This window comes from Onychomys torridus, chromosome 20 (genome assembly GCF_903995425.1).
Source record: "Onychomys torridus chromosome 20, mOncTor1.1, whole genome shotgun sequence".
Taxonomy (NCBI): domain Eukaryota; kingdom Metazoa; phylum Chordata; class Mammalia; order Rodentia; family Cricetidae; genus Onychomys; species Onychomys torridus.
In genome coordinates this window covers 1,856,640-1,878,653 of record NC_050462.1, presented here as the reverse complement: position 1 = coordinate 1,878,653, position 22,014 = coordinate 1,856,640, and the positions used below count along the sequence as shown (strand labels likewise).

The window sequence follows — 22,014 nt, the reverse complement described above, 5'->3', positions numbered from 1 at the left end:
AATTGTACTTTAGCATTGAAGACAATTAAGAAAATTTACCAGGTGGCTTTTCTGTAGCAGAAATTAACTGTAGCCATTTCCTCAAGTGATTTTAAAGACACACAAAATTGAAAATAAATATGCAAGCATATATAAACTAAGTCTACACTTAGACGAATTCAAGTACAAAGCACAGCAGAGCCTTTAAGTTAGAAATACAAACCAGCAATGAATCAATAATTTCTAAATAGCAGGAATCAAGTTCTCCAATACAATTATACACATCACTGAGAATGGGTCTATTGATTTTGGAATTTAAAAAAAAATACCATTTGTTAAGACATTTCACCAGATGTACTAACAAATGTCTCAATTATATTGCATGAACTAAATGGCCATTTAATTCCTTCTAAATTTCACTCCTCAATGATTTTAAGTGTTGTGTAAGCATAAAGGTCCCAGAAATTTATATATTTGCTTGCAAGTCCTGCTGTTATTTATGAATGCTTTTAAAATTTCTATTTTTATCCAGTTGTTGATCCACATTGCTATAGAATAGTCTGAAGAGTCACAAACATTTAAAACCTGCATGTTAGGGTGACGTTCTTAGGGACACTGCGTTCTTTGTGTCAAGGTACCACTCCCTTCCTTTCTCCAGGGAGTTAGAGAGGGCAGAATGGAGACAGAGTTCTAGTTTTAGGTATAAAGAAAATTAAGATTTTTTTCAGACGTAAATTATAAGATAAATGCTAAACATAATGTCAGTTATTAAATTTTCATGAAACTGAACACTAAAACAAAAAGAAATGGACTTTTGAGTTACATTCTGTAAGAATAAATGAGCTATGATGACACATTAAGACACAACACACCATATTAAAAAAAAAATCAACTATCTGAAACTGGCTGAAAAAATGGTATGTCTGCATCTGCTTTAAAGGGTTATAAGAGAACCCTTTATCATAAAAGCATGAATAAATTTCGCTGCAGATGCAGCTCAGTTGGTACAATACTGGTTTAACATGCATATAGCCCTGGGTTCCATCCCCAGCATCACATAAACCAAGCATGGTGTTTCATGCATGCCTGTAGTCCCAGCACTTGGGAAGTGAAGGCAAGAGGATTAGGAGCTCAAGGTTCTCCTCAGCTACATAGACAGTTAAAGACCAGTCTAGACTACAGAAGATCCCATCTCAAAAACAAACAAAAAAACTCTATATAAGTCACTGAAAGCACTTATGTATTTTTTTATTCAAAGCCAATGTATGGAGCCCATCTCATTCATTTAAAGAGTCAATCCTCATGTATTTGTGGTTGCTTTTATTGCATTTTTTAAAGGAATTGCTACTGATAATTTAAGACATCCTAAAGACAGAATATGCATGAAGGATTATCTTAGATGCTTCAGATAATTATAAGAACTTAAAAATTAATACTTGTTCCTTCTTAATATAAAACTCTTCCCACACAGCTTTTGATCAGCTAAGAAATGTTCCATAGGCACTGTGGGCTGTATTAATGATGGGATCGTGAACCCAACTAAAGCATATGTTCGATGTTAACTCCTGACAACAGCTAACAAGCACTATCTTACCCACTGACACCAGCAAACGCCTTTACCTCAATACTCCTGAGATTCTTAAGAGGGAAAACTAGTTTTACAACCTTTAAAAGAATTCACTGATAATTATATGAACTGCACATTTTTAAGGTATTAGAAAAGATGTTTCTTTTGTAAGGCATCAATGATTAAACAAATGTTTAACACAAAACAATTAACACTATCATAAAACCATTTATCTTCTAAACTTCTGAATTCCTGCTACTTTTCTGCCAGCTTAAATAAGAATGCCTCTTGGCCTAAATCACTATAGTTATAAAAAACTAAGACATCTGAAACTATTAGGCACATCAAAGGTACAGTTTATGTAGTTCAAGAGTCCCTTTGTAAGGGTCATATGAGTTACCTGGCACACTGTACACATGGAACTGTAAAGTCATCTACTAAGTTGAACTTTCACATTTTTAGTCAAACTGAAAGACTTAGAGTAAATATTTAAACATATCATATCTTCAGTTACAACTGAGTAAGTGTAACATTTTACCAGATAGAAAGCTGAACTTAAGTATAAGAAGCCTCCATACACTGTGATGGTATTGGTCTCTTCTTGTTTTAGATGAAGCCAGCCATCGATACTTTCAACACAGCAGTTTAGCGGTTGACTTGGCTGTAGTCTGTAATTGAGCAGTTCAATGCCACTGGCATCATATGCTATGGAGAGCAAGTGTACAAGTGAAACTCATTTCTTAGTCAGACTTGTCCTTCTTCTTTCCTGATAAGGGCACTTTGTTTACAACAGCAGAACCAACAGCTGTCACACCTCCCGCCACGGCAGACACGCCTCCTTTCACCAGCCCTATTCCCATGGAAGGCACAGTTGTAACAGCTGTTTTGGTCACTTCCAGACTCTTTCCACCAATCCAAGCCACACCACCAATGGTGGCACCAACAGCTCCCTTTGTAACACTGAAGATACCTCCAGTCACACGAGACAACATGCCTGGCTGCTGCTGTGGGTGATCCTTCATCGACCCTAATGAGAGAAAATAGTATGATGATTAAAAACAAGTCTTTTTAAGAACAGTACAAACCATTAAGTAACCTTCCTTACAACCAGGAGCTTCATCTGATAAGGTCCACTATCTTGAGTGAACAATAAGGAGCCCTTGCCTAAGTACAGTTGCAGAAGTTTTATATTATACCTTGGTCCAGAGCTAAGTCTTTTGAAGCAAGGGCTTGATAAATAGCCCATGCTTTCCTCAAACTCACAATTTTCCTACTTTTGCCTCATAAACACTGAGATTATAGGCATGCACCAGCACACTTAGTGTTGTGTAGCAATTTCCTCAGAGATTAAAATCTTCTATTTTGGAAGGAAGCTAGTTAAGACACAGAACATTTTATTAAAAGGGAGATGAAATATTCCATTATGCACAGAACCTCCTTAAGCTCAAAAAAGTAAAATCAAAACAGCTTCAGGAAGTTCCTGAAACTGATCAGATTCACTAATGCCCTCCCTCCCCAAGCACATATAAACAGTAAGGACTGCTGAGAGACATTCAGACAAGTTGAAGTGCCTGGAAGAAGCACAGAGCATCTTGGAAAGAACATTCTCTGCATTCAACCTTCCTGGAGTTCTAGAATGCCAATGCTTGCACTGCAGCAGCCATTTATACTTAGTTTTTGTTTTTACTTAAGGTATAAGCTGTTCAAGGGCTTGCCAGCAGGCAGAAACTCTTAAAGGAACCGTATCTTTTTTTTTTTTTTTTTAAGCTTTCTCAGGCACTATGGAAATTCAAGCCCCACATTGGTGCCAAAATGTTGTTTTTGCTCTTTTGGGGGACCCACCACCCAACTCCCAAATAAATCAGACACAGAGGCTTATTATTAATTATAAATGCCTGTCCTTAGCTTGGCTTGTTTCTGGCTAGCTTTTCTTAACTTTAAATTAGCCTCGTCTACCTTTTCCTCTGGGCTTTTCCCATTCTCTTACTTCTGTGGCTTCCTGTGTAGCTGAGTGGCTGGCCCCTGGAGTCCTCCTCCTTCTCTGGCTACCTCTTTTTCCTCCAAGATTTCTCCTTCTATTTATCCTCTCTGCCTGTCAACTCCACCTATTTCTCTCTTCTGCCTCACTATTGGCAGTTCAGTTCTTTATTAGACCATCAGGTGTTTTAGACAGGCACAGTAACACAGCTTCACAGAATTAAACAAATGCAACATAAAAGTAACACACCTTAAAATAATAATATTCTACAACAAAAGAACTTAAAATGCAGTTAAGCACTTGAATGTATTAGTTATAAAATTTTATTAAATCCTGAAAAATAAAGCAAGGAGCTCTGTGTCATCAGACATGCCTGTAATTAGTGTACTGAGGAGGCATGAGGACCTCAGTTTAACTTTAGCCCAGGCTACATAAGATAACCCTGTCTCAAAAAATAAGTATGTTTAACTTTATTATAATCCACAATCTTTTCCTGAAGATGAGGACAAGGGAATAGTGGCACATACTTGTCATATACACACCCTGTCTCCAAAAGAAAACAAAAGAGGTGTTTTGTTTTTTCTTTTTTTGAGATAGGGTCTCTATAGTGATATTTTATTTGTATTGAAATGTGATTTTGTTTATATGTTAATAAAGTTGCCTTGAGGTCAGAGCAAGGCAAAGCAGAAACTGGGCGGTAGTGGTGCACGCCTTTAATCCCAGCACTTGGGAGGCAGAACTAGGTAGATCTCTGTGTGTTCAAGGACACAGCCAGCATGGCAGACACATGCCTTTAATCTCAATAGCAACCATAGAAAACCTGGAGGTCTGTACAAACAGGGAGTGACGAGGAGGTCATGTGGCTGGGTTTACAACCAATGAGAAAACAGAACAGAAAATCTATAAAAAAAGACAGGACACACAGAGGTAGGCTGGGGCGGAGAGGAGGAACCGCAGAAGCAGTGAAGGGTAAGGTTTTCCGCTCTTGTTCTGACCTCGTGGTTTTTAATTCTGCAATTGGTTCTGTGTTTCTTATTTAACAAGCCGGTTACATCTACATTTGGCGCCCACTTGCCTTGGCAGTGGGTCTGGATTCCCGCCTGGGCGGGCCCGGCTCCCTAGCTCCGAAGCTCCAGCCTAGCCCCTGCCTAACCGGGGTCTAGCTCAGCTTAGTACCCAGGCCCAACCTACCTTACCTAGAAGTCGTTACCATCGCAGCTGGAGTTACTTACTTAAAAAGCCGGTGCTATGAACAACTCAGGCCTGCAGGAGCTACCGCTAATTGCAGGAGCTACTCGCAACTGCAGACAGGCTGCTTTTGGCTGAAACGCCAGCGCACGTGGTCGGTCGGAGCTTAAGGAAGCCAGAGCCCAGGCTCTACTTGGCTCAAACGGGAATATTGAAGCGGTTGGATTCAAGCTTTTAGCCAGAACGTGGCTACGCTTTCTTGCTTTCTTGCTCGCTCTCTCTCTCTCTCTCTCTGGATTCCCACCTCGGACACTAGGTAGCTGTTTTGAAATTCCTTCGGATTTCTACTGTTCTACGCAGAATTGGTAAGTCATTTATATCAGATATTTTAAAGGAAACTATTTAAAAGAGATTTTTTTTCCACATTAAAAAAAATGGGTTTTATGTGTACATTGGAAGAAAATTGGGCTTTGTTTGAAATTTTAGGCAGTATGGTAATGGTGTCTGATTGTAGAAGGAACAAGTAGGACATGTCTTTACAATTTCCTTGACTTGTTGCCAGGTTATGGAAAATCCTTTTTTAAACCTTTACTATGTATCCCTGGCTGTCCTGGCACTCACTATGTAGACCAGGTTGGCCTTGAACTCAGACTCTCCCTCCCAAGTCCTGACACCTGGTTAATAAACTTTTAAAAACCAAAACACAGAAATAGAAAACATACATTCAAAAAATATATATATTTGTAAATTACATATACCCAGAGTATATATTAAACATACACAATTTTAAAAAGAACAATTTTGAGCTTACAATTTTCAGGTTATTTTTCCACTAAACTAAATTAAACCAATCAGATAGTTCCTCTGTGTGTGTGTGGGCAGGGGGAGAGGTCTCACTATGTAGCCAAACCTTGAACTTGATACCTCTGGCTTCTGCCTCACAGTGTTGGAATTATATGTGTCAGCCACCATAGCAGACAAATGCATCCATCTTCTTTTAGGCTTACCTATAAAATTTTTTTGTTATTTTTAAATTTTGGAGGTTTTTTGTTTTTATATCTTCCCAGAAATTTGATTTGTACTTAACACTCTGGGAAGAAAATGCAATACCTAAGAGTTAGGACATCTAGCCCAGGGGCTACATGTAGCCCTAAAGAGGCTGTTCTTTATGTTAAGCTTAGAAAGTCTATACCAAAAACATGAGTGAACTATGACTACAGGCATTTTCTGTGCAGAGTCAGGACATTGAGGGACAGGAAATAAACAGTGTTTCCAAAGCTTTTAGAAGCAAGTATGAGAGTAATTCTTGTCACAATTTTCAAGCTAAAATAGTCTGATTTAGAAAGACAAATTAAGCAGAGCCCAAGATCATATATGAACATAGAGAGATATCAATTATAATGTAATGAACAACAGTAATTTTTAAAGTCTCAAGTCTTGAATTGGGTGTAGCTGTGGGCAGGACATCAAAAATAAACAGTCCATCCTGTATGTCCCACACCTTTGTAATATAAATGAAGATGTTTTTGTTTGTGAAATGGTCTTAAAATAAAAGTGCAACAAAAAAATAAACCTTAAATAATGGAAATTGTGTCTTTACCCACCAAGGTCTGTGGTTTTTTTTTTTTTGTTTGTTTGTTTTTTGTTTTTCCTGGAGCTGAGACCAAACCCAGGGCCTTGTGCTTGCTAGTGCTCTACCACTGAGCTAAATCCCCAAGCCCCTGTGCTTTCTTATTAAATGATAAAAATATTTATTTCAATTATTTTTGGACCGTGTTTATTGACCAGATAAAAAGGCTATGATTCTTTATATTTATTTTTTTTAAATGATCATAGCTTTAATTTACCAGTACATTCCTTCCATTCTTAGTGTTGGGTACATGCTTACCTTCTGGTGGTTCATCACTAAGATAAGATGGAATTTCTTGATTTTTATCTGCCTGATTCATGATCACCTATAAAACAAAACATATTTCAGAATAAGACTACCACTTCTCACATGCTGTATTAAATTAACTTAAGCAATTTTATTTAGATAGAGAATTTTAAATACCTACCACAAAAGTACCTCATCCTATCTCCTATTTCAAACTGTAGAGTTTACAAAGGGCTTGAAATCACACCAATGGACAATAGGAATTTTATCAGCAAAACAAACGAAGAGCAGCAGTGATGACACAAATTTTCCTTTGTTTTTACTGTGGCACTTCAACTGAAAATTGCTAGTGAATGAGAGCTGAACAATAATAAAAATTGGAAAAATAAGATCCCTCTCTATACAGATAAATGTCTAGCGTGAGTCAGCAAGACTTGAATGTTTTTTGTTTTTTCTTAAGAGTTATATACGGGAGTAGTGACAGAATTGAAAAACATGTGGAAAAATAAACTATGATTAATTCTAAGTAGAGGTATGAAAGAAATTTAAGAATTAATAAGCTGTACTAGGATGAAGAAACTTAGAATTCCTTTTCCCAATTCCTTTATAATCTGAAAATATCTGCTTTTTTTTTTTTTTTTTTTTTTTTTTTTTTTTTTTTTTTTTTTTTTAATGAACATGACTAAGTAAAGGCAAGACAAGATTGGCCTAAAATTTTTCTTTATAATATCCTATCTTGCTTGGGGAGAAAATAAGGACTATGATTCCAGCAGTCAACTAAGTATTCGTCCTGTGTCTCTACAGCTACAGTCAACATCCTGTGTTTCTAAGGACTAAAGTTATTATGTCTATGCATAAACAAGGATACTGTGAGGAGGGAGTCTGAGGGTTCAGTCAGTCAAGTGCTTACCACAGAAGCATTGAGGACCTGAGTTCTGAGTCCCAATACCCACTTTAAAGAAAAAAATTAAAAGCTGGGCACATGCTTACCCAGAAGTAGTGAAGAGGCTTGCTGGCCAGCCAATCTAACTGAATTGGTAAGCTCCAGGTTAGTGGGAGACCATGTCTCAAAAAAAGTAAGATGGAGAACTACCTGAAGAACACAGCAAATATTGACCTCTGGCCTCTACATTCACACACATAGTTGTGCTTACATACCTGTAGGCCATCATACACACACAAACACAAAATGAAGAATATTAAGACAATGTGAAAAGAAAAATGGACTTTAGAACACTGATTAACAAGTAGTGATTAAGCTACACAATGTCCAAGGTACAAAGGGCAATCAATTCCTGCCATAGTGAAACAGTCACACTAGTTAGGGAGGATAATATATGAACACTATAGTGCTAAATGTTCTAGAAGTGGAGGAATGGAACAGAGAGAAAGGGGTGTTTTGTTTTTTGTTTGTTTGTTTTGGTGTTTTGTTTTTTTTGAGACAGGGTTTCTCTGTGTAGCTTTGTGCCTTTCCTGGAACTCGCTTTGGAGACCAGGCTGGCCTCAAACTCACAGAGATCTGCCTGGCTCTGCCTCCCGAGTGCTGGGATTAAAGGTGTGCAGCCACCACCACCTGGCTAAGAAAGGGGTGTTTTAAGTAGACCATCTGTGAAGGCTTCATTTCAGTTGCATCCCCAAAGGTAAGTATCAGATATTTGGATGAAGAGTCCTCAAGCAGAACAAACAGCAAGAAAAAGGGCCTGAGGGGAAAGCTTATCAGGAGCAGCAAGCAACAAGAGCTAATAAAGACTCAAGATACTACATCAAAGGGTGATAGACGATGAAATCAAAGAATGGGGTCTAAGGCATACAGGCCCCTGAAGGCAGTGGTAGAAACTGGCTTTTAGCCAAGTCAGGTGGAAAGTCAATAAGATGCACTGAACAGAATAATGAGGTGTTCTGAATACTTTTTTTAAATATTAAAACAGGTGTGGTGTTTCAGACCTGTATTCATAGCACTCAGGAAGTTAAGGCCAGAAGACAAGGAGGCGTTCAAGGCAATCATTAGCTACCCAGCTATGCCCTACCAAAAAGAAAGAAAGAAATAGAGAGAAAGGAAGGAAGAAAGAGAGAGAGAGAGAGAGAGAGAGAGAGAGAGAGAGAGAGAAAGGAAAGAAAGGAAGAAAGAAAGAGAAGAAAGAAGAAAGGAGGGAGGGAGGGAGGAAGGAAGGAGAGGAAGAAAGAGAGAGAAAGAAAGAAAGAAAGAATGAAGGAAGGAAAGAAAAGAAAAGAAAAGAAAAGAACCCTTCTAAATTGTGGAAAGAAAAAAGAGCAGGAAAGCTCAGTCACAGGAAGACCTGTGCACTGTACTTCAGTAACTCATGCCAAATATAGCAAAATGGTGGTCTGAGTAGGGGGTAGAGCAGACTGTGAAAGGAGAGACTGTCCAAGGTCATTTCAATGTCATGTATTATATATGGCTTTACAGCCTAAATCCCAAAACAGACTTCTGTGGGCCTAAAATCCAACAACACAGATCATGTGATTGATAAATATCTTCTAGTTGCTCTGGTCAAAGTCTTGACTCAAGACACTTAGTAGCAGCACTTGATCTGGTCTGATTTGTGAATTTAGCACATCATTTCATATGATTAAAAAGAGTAATAATATAATCTTGTACAAAAATAAAACAAAACAAAACAAAAGAGTATATCACTTGGTACATTACTCCAAGACAAAATTTTTGACTAACTTGACTTAATTAGAAAACTCCCTAAAACTAGAAAGCTATATTTATTTCCATTTGTATCTATAATAATGGTAAGAACTAACAAATTTTATAGTATAATGTTCAAGACTCTAGCATTAGAAAACCTAAGTTTGAATCCCAACTGATATAAAATAGATGGCAAAGGAAAAAATAAGAGATTTAAAATAGTAATTAAGATATTCCAGTCCTAACCCTAAAATGAGAATATTATTTAACAAATTCTAAAGCAAAACATGCAGAAAATCCTGGAAAATTGTGTGTTCTGTGGAAAAAAAATGACTAACTTATAGCTACTTTCTTCCCCCAATAGACTGTTAATTTCAAGAGAAGACAAACTTCTGTATAAACTATTCATTATACCCTACTACATAACACACAAATCTATATAAATATACCTATATACATAGAAATATGTAGTTAACTGGCTGATGGTCAACATGATCAATAGAAGCTATAATAATCTATATAGAAATTTGAAAATGACATGCAAACATACATCTTATTTCTTTGTAGGCAGTCTCCTATGTAGCTCAAGCTAACCTGAAACTAAAATGCTGCCTCAGTCTCACAAGTGCTGGGATCACAGGAATATGCTGCCCTCCCCAGGTTCATCTTATGTATTTTAACTGTAATTCAAAAATATGCGTGAATGTGATTCCAACTGTATTCATTTCAAAAGTGTCCCTATCTCATAAATCCCTACTAATGGCATTCATTTTCCTACTAGAGAACACTTTTTTAAAAATTATTTTTCATATTTTATCTATATGTATCTTACATCCAATATAGAATAGCACTACATATAGATCATAGCTGCTTTATAATAGCCTACAGACATGGACATTAATCTAAACATGAACTGACTTCATCCATCTGTGGATAGGCAATGAGCAAGTACATTCAGAATAACAATGCCAGGTCTGTGCTTTAAAAACTAGCTAAGAGTTCTTGTCCATAACCAGGTGAGGAGTCTCTGCTACAAGTTTCTAGTACCATTAATTTTGCCATGATTTTCTTGCTATGAGGGACTATATACCCTACAAATCCTTGAGCCAAACTAAACCCCTCCTCCCTTAAAAAAAAAAAAAAGCCACTAACTAAAATCTTTAACACATCTAAGGAAACATTAGCAGACTAAATAGACAGCCTACAGAAAATACATCAGCTAGAGGATGAATATCCAGAATCTATAAATAAAGTTAAACACCAAAAGAACAAGAATATAATCAATAATTGGGCAAGTGAACCAACCAATTTCCAATATATACATTAAAATGTACTCAACATCCTTAGCCATCAAGGAAATGCTAATCAAAACTATAGATTTCCTCTCACCCCAATCAGCATAGCTATCATCAAGAAAACAAAAAACATGGTTGGGGATTTAGCTCAGTGGTAGAGCGCTTGCCTAGCAAGCACAAGGTCCTGGGTTCGATCCTCAGCTCAAAAAAAAAAAAAAGAAAAAAAAGAAAACAAAAAACAAATGCTGTCAAGATTAGGAGAGACTAATGGGATTCTTGTATAAATATCTCCTTATAAGATTTCTAGGCAAGCACTGTCTTCTACTCTATCATTTTTACTTTACTCTGATTTCTTCATGACTTTTATTATCACTTAATATATATTTAAGTGTATCCCTATTAGAATGTAAACTCTGTGAGAACAAAGGTTTGGGTTTCGTTCACTACTTCCTCTTCAGATTTTTAATGTCTAACATAGTCAAATATTTGAATTTTTGTATAAAGCCAACTTGGGTATTAATACAAGCTTGTGGGAAAGATCTAGGGTGTTAGATTTCTAGTATGAGTAACCAAGTATGGAGAAATGATAATGAAGACAGGATATATTAGAAAAGAAACCATTTCATCAAAAGATGAAGAGCTTCTGAACAAGTTGTGTTGGAACATCCACAGGAAGTTTTATGAGATACCTTCAGGTAATCCACAGAAGACATTCATTAGGCAGTTGTACTTAAGAAGCTGAGACAGTCTGAGACAAGCTGAGGTTTAGACAATGGCTTTAAGTGATAACTATCTATAAAGGGGACTTGATGTGATCACAATAATGAGTGGTGAAAATGGACTTAGAGCCTGCAATAGATTGTTTGTATTTAAGAGCCATCTGAAGAAGAGAATTTATCAAAAACAAACCTTCAAATGAATAGACAGTATTCACTGAATAGTTAATATAGCTTCGTAGAGGGCAAGAAAGGAATTTATAAGATTCCTAAAAACTTAATGCAGGCATTAAAACAATTTATCAGGATCAAATGCTAGAGGGAAGTGTTAATTATCACAGAGATTAGTACAGAAGATACTATCAAATGATCTGATCATTTTTACAATGCTCACAAAGACTGAATCCTGAAGTTTAACTATGACTGAAGTAGGAAGCCAGATATTCTGCAACCCTTGGAGACAGAAGCAGGACTACCATGAATCTGCGGCCAGCCTGGCTATAGTGAGCTTCAAACCAGCCAGAGCTAGAAAACAAGACTGCATCTCAAAAAGAAAGAAATATATAAAAGTTACCCGTTACCATCCAATCCCCTGGAACAGGAGTCACAGTTGATTGTGAGCCTCTGTATGGGTGCTAGGAGTTGAACCTCCAGTCCTCTAGAAGAACAGCCAGTTCTTTCAACCATTGAGCTATCTCTCCAGCCCCCCAAATTATTGATTTCTACACAAGCCATTCTGTTCTGAACTCACTGAGTCTTTGGTTTAACATACACTTGAACCCTATATACTGCATCCTATTATGCATTTAGACACACACACACAGGTACTACTCTAACCCAAAACTAACTCACATGGGAATATGCTTTCCAAGCAATTACCACTTTGATCATTGCTTAAGAAACAAAATATATTATCTGTTTTTTAGGAGCTCATGATGCATACAAGTTAATAATGCATACAAGTACCTAGTTATAAAAGACGGCAGTGATGACAACAGCCTTTAGATCAAAGCAAATGATTTATTTATAAACATAATCAGTTCCATCTTTTGGTCCTGACATGGACAAACCATTATAACATCAACTAAAAAAGACTTCTTTACTACAAACTGTATAACATGACAGCAGATTCAGCAGCAGAAACTTTAATGGGAAAGGGATAATTCTTATCTAGTGCAAAATACTACAGCAGCTGGCAAATATATTGAGCAAATATCAATACCACTATTCCCTAGAGAGTAATTTATTCCAATAATAGAAACAACTAACCAAACACCTGTTTGAAACGTTTTCCTCTGTTGTGTGTGTGGGTTTTTCAAGAAAAATAAAATCACTCGTGAAGAAATGCTGTTTGTGAGTTTCAGTAACATTTTATATAAAACAAGTTTTTTGAAAAGCCTGTGAGTGTAACCCTCTGAAGTCACACAAGTTAACGTATAAAGCTCAACTATAAAACACAGTGTGCAACACTTTACCTTCAAAGTCACTTCAAAACATGTTACACAAGTAACAGTCTTATAAGAAAAAACTGCACTGGGCATGGTGGCTCACACCCATAATCTCAGCTCTCGTGAAGCTATAGTAAGACTACCTCTAGCTAGGCCAGCTAGCTACATAGTGAGGTCTAGGCCTGCCTAGGCTATAGAGTGAGAGCCTATTTAGGAGGGAGGGAGGGAGGGAGGGAGAGAGGGAATTCTGCATGTGTTATACAGAAACTGCCACATCCTCACTCTTTTGCCAACTAACTTTGAAGAGTTTCAAAATTACACATATACTAACAAGCAGTGTACAACAGACACAACCTTGCTGTCTTTATGCTTCTGTGGCTAACAATACTGAACACTGCCTGTATAAAGAGTGGCTCCTGCCAACTAAATTAACAGCAAAGAGCGGAAAGGCAAGAGTTTGTCAAGTAAGAAAAATGTATCAATGAAAGTTTTAAAATCACATACAAAATGACAAATAATACAGTCTCAAAATAGAAAATTTTAAGTGTTGTCCTTAAATGAAACATGACATAGGATTAAAATATTCTGCCAGGGTTGGGATTTTAGCTCAGTGGTAGAGCGCTTGCCTAGCAAGTTCAAGGCCTGGGGTTTGATTCTCAGCTCAAAATATATATATTCTGCCAAGCCAGAAAACCAGTACATCAGTCATCCTCACTAAAATATACTTCATTGTTTCAATAGATACTGGCACCCCTACTTTGGGCCAGAGCTTGTTGAGACAATGAATGAACATACACACAGAGACTCTACTCTTAATTGTATGTAATCTGATGCAACACCAACAGGAAGTAGACAAAGGGCAAAAACTCAAGGACGGAAACAGGAAAGTTAAGATTTTCCCAGAAATTTAAAAAAAAAAAAAAAAAAAAAATCAAATACCTGACTTGTGAGTGTATTTGGCTAATGTGAAAATCACTTAAGCTATAAGTGCTATAACAAAGACCAAAAAAGGTAAAAATAAAAAATGAAAGTGGATCTATATGACTTTATTAAACATTGCTAATGTTTAAGCAGGAGTGGAAACACACTTACCTATTGGCGGTGTAGTCTTTGAGGGCAACAACTAGTAGACGTTTTAAACCCTAACCAATAGCAGATACAAATAGCCACAATGTTTCCTTTTGGATTAGCAGTGCTCACCAAGACAAAATCAAATAAGATTCCACTTCCTAGTCGTTTCTCACTCTTCCGGGAAGCCTATTATTCTCCCCCTCACTGACCCACCTTTAGCCTTTAGGCACAAGCCTTTCTTTTTTTTTTTTCCTTTAACAGAGGGAATGACGTGGCAGGAGAGGCAGAAAATGACCCTAGAAGCTAGAGTTGACTTGGGCACCTCCCTCCTCTCCTTCGCTGTCCACTCAGCACACCCTAGTTCCCTGCAGAATCCCCAATGCAAAACGTGTTGAAGAGACACGTCCAATTTGATCCGGAGTGGAAGCTCGGGGGTCAGTCTAGAAGCTGCGTGTGCACGGCGGGCTCGGTTTTGGATTAAGCCTGGGGTCGGCAGGGACTACACTGACGGGTGCTCCTGGACTCCCCAGTCGTTCCCTGACACTGCCAGCGCCCCCTTCATTCCCACACCTGCGGGTTTAGAACAGGCGTGGGAGGGGAGTTGCCAATTTAGGAAGAGCAGCGGGAATCTCCGCTTGGAGCCCCGGACTTGAACCCACCCGGCCCGTTTATCAACAGGTCACAAGTTAAGTGGGGCGCGGGAGCCGGGCTCCTTCTCGGACGCCCCCACCTCCTCCTCCTCCTCTCCGCCAGCCTGACCCAGGCCAGACCGAGGCTTCCCGGAGAGGCCCCCACCTCCCAACGCCGCGTCCGCGAACTCACCGACCCCACGGGGGTGACCCGGCCGCACAACCTCCATCCAACGACGCCCCGCCCCTCCCCCTTCCCGCCCAGGGTCCCCGAAAGGCCAGGCTGGGGCGGCCAGGCTGGGGCGGCCAGGCCCGGGGTCGTGCAGGGGAGGTGCACAGGGGCTAACGGAAAGGAGCCGGAGGGCGGCCAGCCAGGCCCGCGCCCCCACCCCCGACACTCACCGCGGGGTCAGGCCGGAGGTGCGGCCGGGCGGAGGGAGGGAGGAAGGGAGGGAGGGAGCGGCGGCCGCACCGACGACTGCAGGGGCGGCCGGGGCAGCGGAGGCCGTGAGGCGGGCTGGGGCGGCTGCACGACCCAGATGCTTCTCCTCCTGCTCCTCCTCCTCCTCGGGCTCCCGAGTCAGTCGCGAGGATGGGTCCCAGGCGGCGGCGGCGGCCTCCGGCTGCGGACGTGGCGCCTGACGCGACCCGCCCCCTCCGCAGCCTCCGGAGCTCCCGCCCCCTCCCGCGCCGCGCGTTCCTCCGCGCACGCGCGCAGGCCCCCCCCCCCCGCCCCCCGCGCCCACCGGCCGCTCGGCGCGCGCAGCCCTCCAGCAGCCCCCGGCCCGCCCCCTCCGCCCCGGCGTCCAATCAGAGCGGGCGGGGGCGCGCGGGCGGGGCGCGAGGGGAGTAACGGTTGCGGGGTTTAGAGCTGCTCCCCTGAGGAGGGCGGCGTGGTCGGCGGAGGCTCCCGGTCGGCGGAGGCTCCCTCTCGGCTTCGCCCGGGGCGCCATCCCTTAGCGGCTGCCCGCAGGCAGCGACGGGCGGGGCCGCTGGCAGCGCTTCTCCCCAGGGCAGTCTGCGAGCCCGGGTGGCGGGGGACAGGGCGAGGCGAGGCCTGGCTGGAGTGGTTCCCTGCAGCCGCAGTCCCTGGGAGTTAAAAATCTGCCAGGCTTGCCCTCCTCACACCGCGCTTCGTGAGGTGCCGAGGCCTTGCAGGGGGCCTTGAGTTGGGGTGACGGAAAGGTTGGTTCTTGGTGGTGAGACATGAACTGGAAGGGAGAAAAACTGCCCCCGTGACTCCTAACTAGGAGGTCCGGGAACGGAGACAGCCCAAGAGGATGCTGTCTGTAGAGTCCTGCAAGTCCAGCCCTGCCTCAGCCTGTGGTGGGAAGCGGACACTGAGCTTCAGAGGGACCTTGTACTAGCCGACTGTGAGGCCATTTGGGGGAGCAAAGGAGATAAGTTGCTCAAAGGCTGCTTGACTAGATAAATGTTAGCTTTTCTTTGAACGCGTTTAAGACAAGACAGTAAATGCACCCTAAGCTTTTTGAGAGGATAAGAAGACATGGTGGATGTAAAGGGGCTTTATAAACTGTGAAGTCTTCCCAAGATGTGAGATTTATCTTTTCACGACCTAATTAGCAAGTGGAAAAAACCCAGGGTGGAGGACTTCAGTTTTTAAATGAAAGTAGTCGGCATGGTGTAACTGGAGAGTAAGTGTTGATAGGACTCAGAAAAAGGTCTGCTAAGAAAAAAATCCTGAGAGGGAGCTAACTTTCCTCTGGTTCTTAAGTAGAATGGACTAGAGTATGACTTAATCCTTATCAAATTAGCGAATTAAATCCATTAAGATCACTGTGCTGAAATTATGATAATCTTGTTTTACAGAACTTAGAATACTGATCCTATCACTTTAATATGAGTTGTATGATTAGGAGAGTCTGAACTGTGGTGTTTACTGAGCATTATCTTTTACTGTCACAGAATCCTGAGTTCTTAATAGGATTTTAATAGGTGACTTTCAAGATTGAGCTCTAGGCAAAATTACAATGTGCAAAATTACACTTTATAACTTTCTTCCCAAAGTTGACATGGTTTTGCTAGTTATTAAGGCAATGGTTAATCAAAGCAATGACTCACTCTCTTTCATAAACTAATGAAAATACTGGGGAGCTTTTGTTTCCTTCTGAAACTATAACTATAGGTAATCCTGTATTTCTTAGAAATCTGACCCCAGTCATTTCTTACTACCCCAGTCTCCTTTTACCTATAAAAAATGAATAGCATCGGCTGGGCGGTGGTGGTGGTGGTGGTGGTGGTGGTGGTGGTGGTGGTGGTGGTGCACACCTTTAATCCCAGCACTCTGGAGGCAGAGCCAGGTGGATCTCTGAGTTCCAGGCCAACTGGTCTACAGAGCAAGCTCTAGGACAGGCACCAAAACTACACAGAGAAACCCTGTCTTGAAAAACCAAAAAAATGAATAGCATCTCATTCAGTTCTTACCCACTCCTGTCTATATGAGAATATATATGAAGATCTTCGTGAGATTGTTTCTATCTTGATTTCAGATACTTTGATGCAACCAGAAGAAGCCCCAGTGAAATCAGACCCTATTTATATTATAGGCTGATCTCCACTGTAGTTTTGTTGTTGTTTGTTTGTTTGTTGAGACTGGATTTCTCTGTGTGTAGCCATGACTGTACTGGAACCTGCTTTGTAGACCAGGCTAGCCTTGAACTCAGAGATCTGCCTCTGCCTCCCCAGTGCTGGGATTAAAGGCATGCACCACCACACCTGGCACCATTGTAGTTCTTGATCTTATTCTATAATATACTTATTTCTAGATAGTATTTTGAAAAAAAAATATGTCTTCAAATGAGTTCTTAAGGGAGTAACTTAAAGCAAAATATTCAACACATTATAAATTATAGCTGAGCTTATGACTCAGTTTAGAGCACTTGCCTAGTATGCCCCAAACTGCATCACCACCACCTAAAAGTAAACTCTAGCTTAAGCAGCTGAGTTTTACTCTAATTGGTTACATTTAGAGAGTTATTTACCTTATTGAGACACTGGAGGAATAACAAGTGACATCACTTAACAGGGTGGGGTAGTTCAAAATGTTAAGACCAGGAAGTAGCAAGACAAGACAGAACTGAGACAGCAGACGTAAGTCATTTATATGCCAATGGCACTGAAGTGGAAAAGGTGAACCAGCCTTCTACCCCATCTATGAACCTGGTCCAGTTCTTTGCCTTCTACCCCATCTATGAACCTGGTCCAGTTCTTTGCCTTCTACCCCATCTATGAACCTGGTCCAGTTCTTTGCCTTCTACCCCATCTATGAACCTGGTCCAGTTCTTTGCCTTCTACCCCATCTATGAACCTGGTCCAGTTCTTTGCCTTCTACCCCATGTATGAACCTGGTCCAGTTCTTTGCCTTCTACCCCATGTATGAACCTGGTCCAGTTCTTTGCACTCTGCTTTGTTGAGGTCCCATCACCTTTGCAATGTTTCCATTGGACTTTATAAGACAAATTACTCTGTGTAAGGGCAACTTTTTTTTTCTGAGATAGGGTTTCTCTGTACAACTCTGGCTGTCCTAGAACTAGCTCTATAGATGAGGCTGGCCTTGAACTCACAAAGATATGTCTGCCTCTGCCTCCCAAGGGCTAGGGTTAAAGCTGTGTGGCACCATAGCCCAGCAGCAACACACTTTTTTATGTTTTCTGTATAATACATTCTTTTGGTGTTTTGAAATTAACTGAATAATAGATAGCAGCTTTGTAGGTTACCATACAATGTAAATAATAATGCTTTCCTATTCTCACATTCTTACTGGTGTCCTGGCACAATTACTGAAACTGTTCTTTGTTTTTCCTTCCCTTGACTCACTCTCCCTTCTAATTTATGATTTGACATGAGCTGTTAGGTTGTGTCATTTCATTTCTCTCAATAATGAGGCACACACTTCTGTACTCATTAAGAAACAGAAGCAGATATGCTAATTTAGTCTATCTTTACAACTATTGAAGATAAAATCTACAATCTAATTTTGTGACCTCAACCCAAGTTCTTACCATCATATTCTTATTTAAGATGAGATCTCTATATAAGCCAGGCTGGCCTCAAGCTTTTGATCTTTTGAAGTGCTGGGCTTAAGTTATAAGCCACTACATTCAAATTTAACCAGTATATTCTGAGAGGAAAGCAGTCCCTGAAATCTAGCAAATGTCCCAGTGCTATCAAGAAGGCTGTAATGTTGGTAGGAGCTGGCCTGACATAACTAGACCTTGGCATTTTCTAGTTTAAAAACTTCAGTCAGTAATGTTCAAAACAGAAATAAGACCACTTTCAAATACTTGAACAAAATAATGAAGACTGTCCAGGTCACCAAACAGAATACACAAAGTGAGGATGACCAACTAGTAAGTGGCTGTTGCTTCTTCACTGCTTACAGTGTTACTCACTCTAGCCTTTCCTCTTTATAGGTAACATTTATGAAGATAACGAATCATACAATCATTCCTGCTTCGTCACAAAAGTAAGGCAAGAAGGTTCTACTTCCTTAAACCCTCCTTCAGAACATCTAACTCAATCCTAAATCTAAATAGCCCTGCTTTACAGCCTATGACTGAGATGCCATCTGACTCACTGTGATATGTGTTCTCCATTTCTCTGATGAGTCCAGCTTGCAGGAATTCTTGGTAGTCTTTGGCTAAAGTACACTGGCAATTCTTTGTGTTATCTGTACCAACTATTTCTATGGAGTGGAAAACATGCTGTGAGGTAGAAGATAGACATGAATAGTGGAGCTGGGAAGAGTGGTCCTAGAAGACAGCCCAAGCCCTCTTCCTTTTGTATAGCCTATTTGTACAGCTATTGCAAATCCTAGCTTCATATCCACCACCCAGTGGACAGCCTATACAGCTGTATGGGCAAGCATCTCCAGGCAGCGGCCCATCCCAAACACATCCTGTTCTTTGCACATCCAGTGTGAGGTCCCCCCAGCTATAAGGCACCATGTCTGAGAGGATCAATTGCCACTACTGCCAGGATTCCTTGCAGGGGAAGAAGTATGTGCAGAAGGATAATAAAAACTGCTGCCTGGAGTGCTTTGACAAGCACTGTGCTAATACTTGTGAGCAGTGCCGCAAGCCCATAAGTGCAGATTCCAAAGAAGTGCATTATAAGAACCGCTACTGGCACAACACCTGCTTCAATTGCAGCAAGTGCCACCAGCCCTTGGCCAGTGAGACCTTTGTAACCTGGAATGACAAGATCCTGTGCAACAATTGTGCCACTCATGTGGCCATACCTAAATGCAATGGGTGCCAAAAGGATATTGTGGCAGGAGATGAGAATGTGGAGTACAAGGGTACCATCTGGCATAAAAACTGCTTCATCTGCAACAACTGCAAGCAAATCATTGGAACCCAAAGTTTCTTCCCTGTAGAGCAGGAGTTCTACTGTGTGGCTTGCCATGAAGCTAAGTTTGCCAAGCGTTGTGTGAAATGCAACAAGCCTATCACATCTGGAGGAATCAGTTACCAGGATCAGCCCTGGCATGCTGCGTGCTTTATATGTGTTTCCTGCTCTAAGGAGCTGAGTGGGCAGCGTTTCACTGCTGTGGATAACCAGTATTATTGCGTGGATTGCTACAAGAACTTTGTGGCCAAGAAGTGTGCTGGATGCAAGAACCCCATCACTGGGTTTGGTAAAGGCTCCAATGTGGTAACCCATGAAGAACATTCCTGGCACGACTTCTGCTTCAACTGTAAAAGCTGCTCTGCAAATCTGGCCAACAAGCGTTTTGTATTTCATGAGCAGCAGGTGTATTGTCCTGAGTGTGCCAAAAAGCTAATGACTTGACAAGCAAGGGCTCCTATCCTGTAAAATGGCATTTGAACCATGATCTGTATTCTTACTCTCTCTGCCCTGCACCAACCATAGGGGAACAATGGGCTTTCATCTCTATCACGTTGTTCCTCTGACTTTTCTTATATTTCACAGTATTATTTAGCTAAAGGCACAAGTGATCACATTAGGACTCAACATAGAACAATCTTGCAGCAAAAGTAATTTCTCTGTTGCTGCAATAGAAAAACAAAAACTTACTCTTTTACATGTTTCTTATAGATCAGAAAAGTAACCATGTAGCCTCATGATTTAAGCAAGAAGCGTCAGCAATAAAGCCTCCCCTGAGATGTTCCAGGCTCAGCCAGCATCCACTGTGTAGTCACACAACATGCAAGAGGAGTAGCAATTGCTCCAACTCACGGCTTACCCTCTTCTGTGAACAGAAAAAGAACTTTCCAGAATGCATGGTTTAACTTCCTTATCAAAACTTTTGTGCTTCCACATTACATGAATTTCCAGAAAATAAACATTTTGAGCCAGGTGGTGGTGGTGCACACCTTTATCCCAGCACTTGGGAGGCAGAGGCAGGTGGATCTCTGAGTTTGAGGCCAGCCTGGGCTACAGAGACAGTTCTAGGACAGCCAAAGCTGTTACAGAGAAACCCTTGAAAAACGACAACAAACATTTTGAATTTAGCTGTAATTCTTGGCTGACCTTTTCCACATACTGACTTTCTTGTGCATGTTTCTTATAGACCACAAAAGTGCCAACCATGTAGTGATTAGGGACATGGAAATCAAGGCAATGGTGAGGGGTTAAAGAGATGGTTTGTTTGATATTTGCTTGCCATGCAAACATGAACACTCCTGTAAAAAGTTGTCTAGCACTAGAAGATAAAGGACAGCTATATTGGTGCTGTGCTTTTGGGACCCTAGGGCTGGCATCTCAGAGACAGGCAGATCCCTAGGGCTCATTGACTGACCAACCTAAACCAATCAGTGAAGAACAATCCAGGAAGATGCCAGAAGTAGATCTGTGTCCTCTGCATATGTATACTTGCATACACTCACACATTTTTTTAGTCTAAATACCATTAATGGAGAGAAGCCAAAACACTTATTAATAGAAATGTAGACTTGAACAAACACTTGGAAAAATGGCTTGAGAGATCATTTACTTACAAAATTAATAATACACTTACATTATGATCCAGATATCCCACTAGATATCAACTCAGGCAGATACATATACAAAAACAAAACATGTTTTATAACAACTTAAAATTAGAAATGTCTAAGTACCATATAATTAGTGAATATATAAACAGATGTTGGTACATATGCTCAGTGGAATCTACTTGGAAACAAACTACACAAAATGAAGAGGTACCATTCTCAGTGAAAGACTTAAGACCAAAAAGTATACATACAGTATGAATCCATGTATATGACATTGTTGAAAGACAAAAACCATAGAAAACATTTGTTGATAGGAAGTAGGAGTGGTTGACTAAAGAGGCTTGAGGGATATGGGGGAAGCAGTGGAACTATTCTGTTTCTTGATTGTGATATGGGTATACAATGTATCTGTCAAAGCTATGCTAACTAATTCATAAATACTTCAGTAAGCTTGATTTAAAATAGAAAAAAAGATGAAATGGGAAGAATACAGTTGAAATGATGTGAAACCTCCTGGCACCATGAATATAAAGGCTCTTCTAAAAGTAGACATCCCCTCCATGCTCTTAATGGGCAACCCTTCATGGGAGTATCAGTAATGCTACTAAATTTTAAAACGCTCTGTTTGCTC

The 22,014-nt window shown here is 40.6% G+C and overlaps 2 protein-coding genes across 2 annotated transcripts; one reads left to right on the top strand and one right to left on the bottom strand.

Moving 5' to 3' along the window:
• Positions 1-1,284: 1,284 nt before the first annotated feature.
• Positions 1,285-15,071, bottom strand: Tmem263 (transmembrane protein 263). Its single transcript, XM_036169691.1, has 3 exons — positions 14,806-15,071; positions 6,601-6,667; positions 1,285-2,573 (listed from the first exon to the last, which is right to left on the bottom strand). Exons 2-3 carry the CDS (start codon positions 6,659-6,661, stop codon positions 2,287-2,289), a joined length of 348 nt encoding a protein of 115 aa, XP_036025584.1. The 5' UTR covers positions 6,662-6,667; positions 14,806-15,071; the 3' UTR covers positions 1,285-2,286.
• Positions 15,072-15,158: 87 nt separating this feature from the next.
• On the top strand, positions 15,159-20,745 carry LOC118571058 (four and a half LIM domains protein 1-like). Its single transcript, XM_036169946.1, has 2 exons — positions 15,159-15,588; positions 18,837-20,745. The coding sequence occupies exon 2, from the start codon at positions 19,369-19,371 to the stop codon at positions 20,215-20,217; it is 849 nt and encodes a 282-aa protein (XP_036025839.1). The 5' UTR covers positions 15,159-15,588; positions 18,837-19,368; the 3' UTR covers positions 20,218-20,745.
• The last annotated feature ends 1,269 nt before the right edge of the window (positions 20,746-22,014 follow it).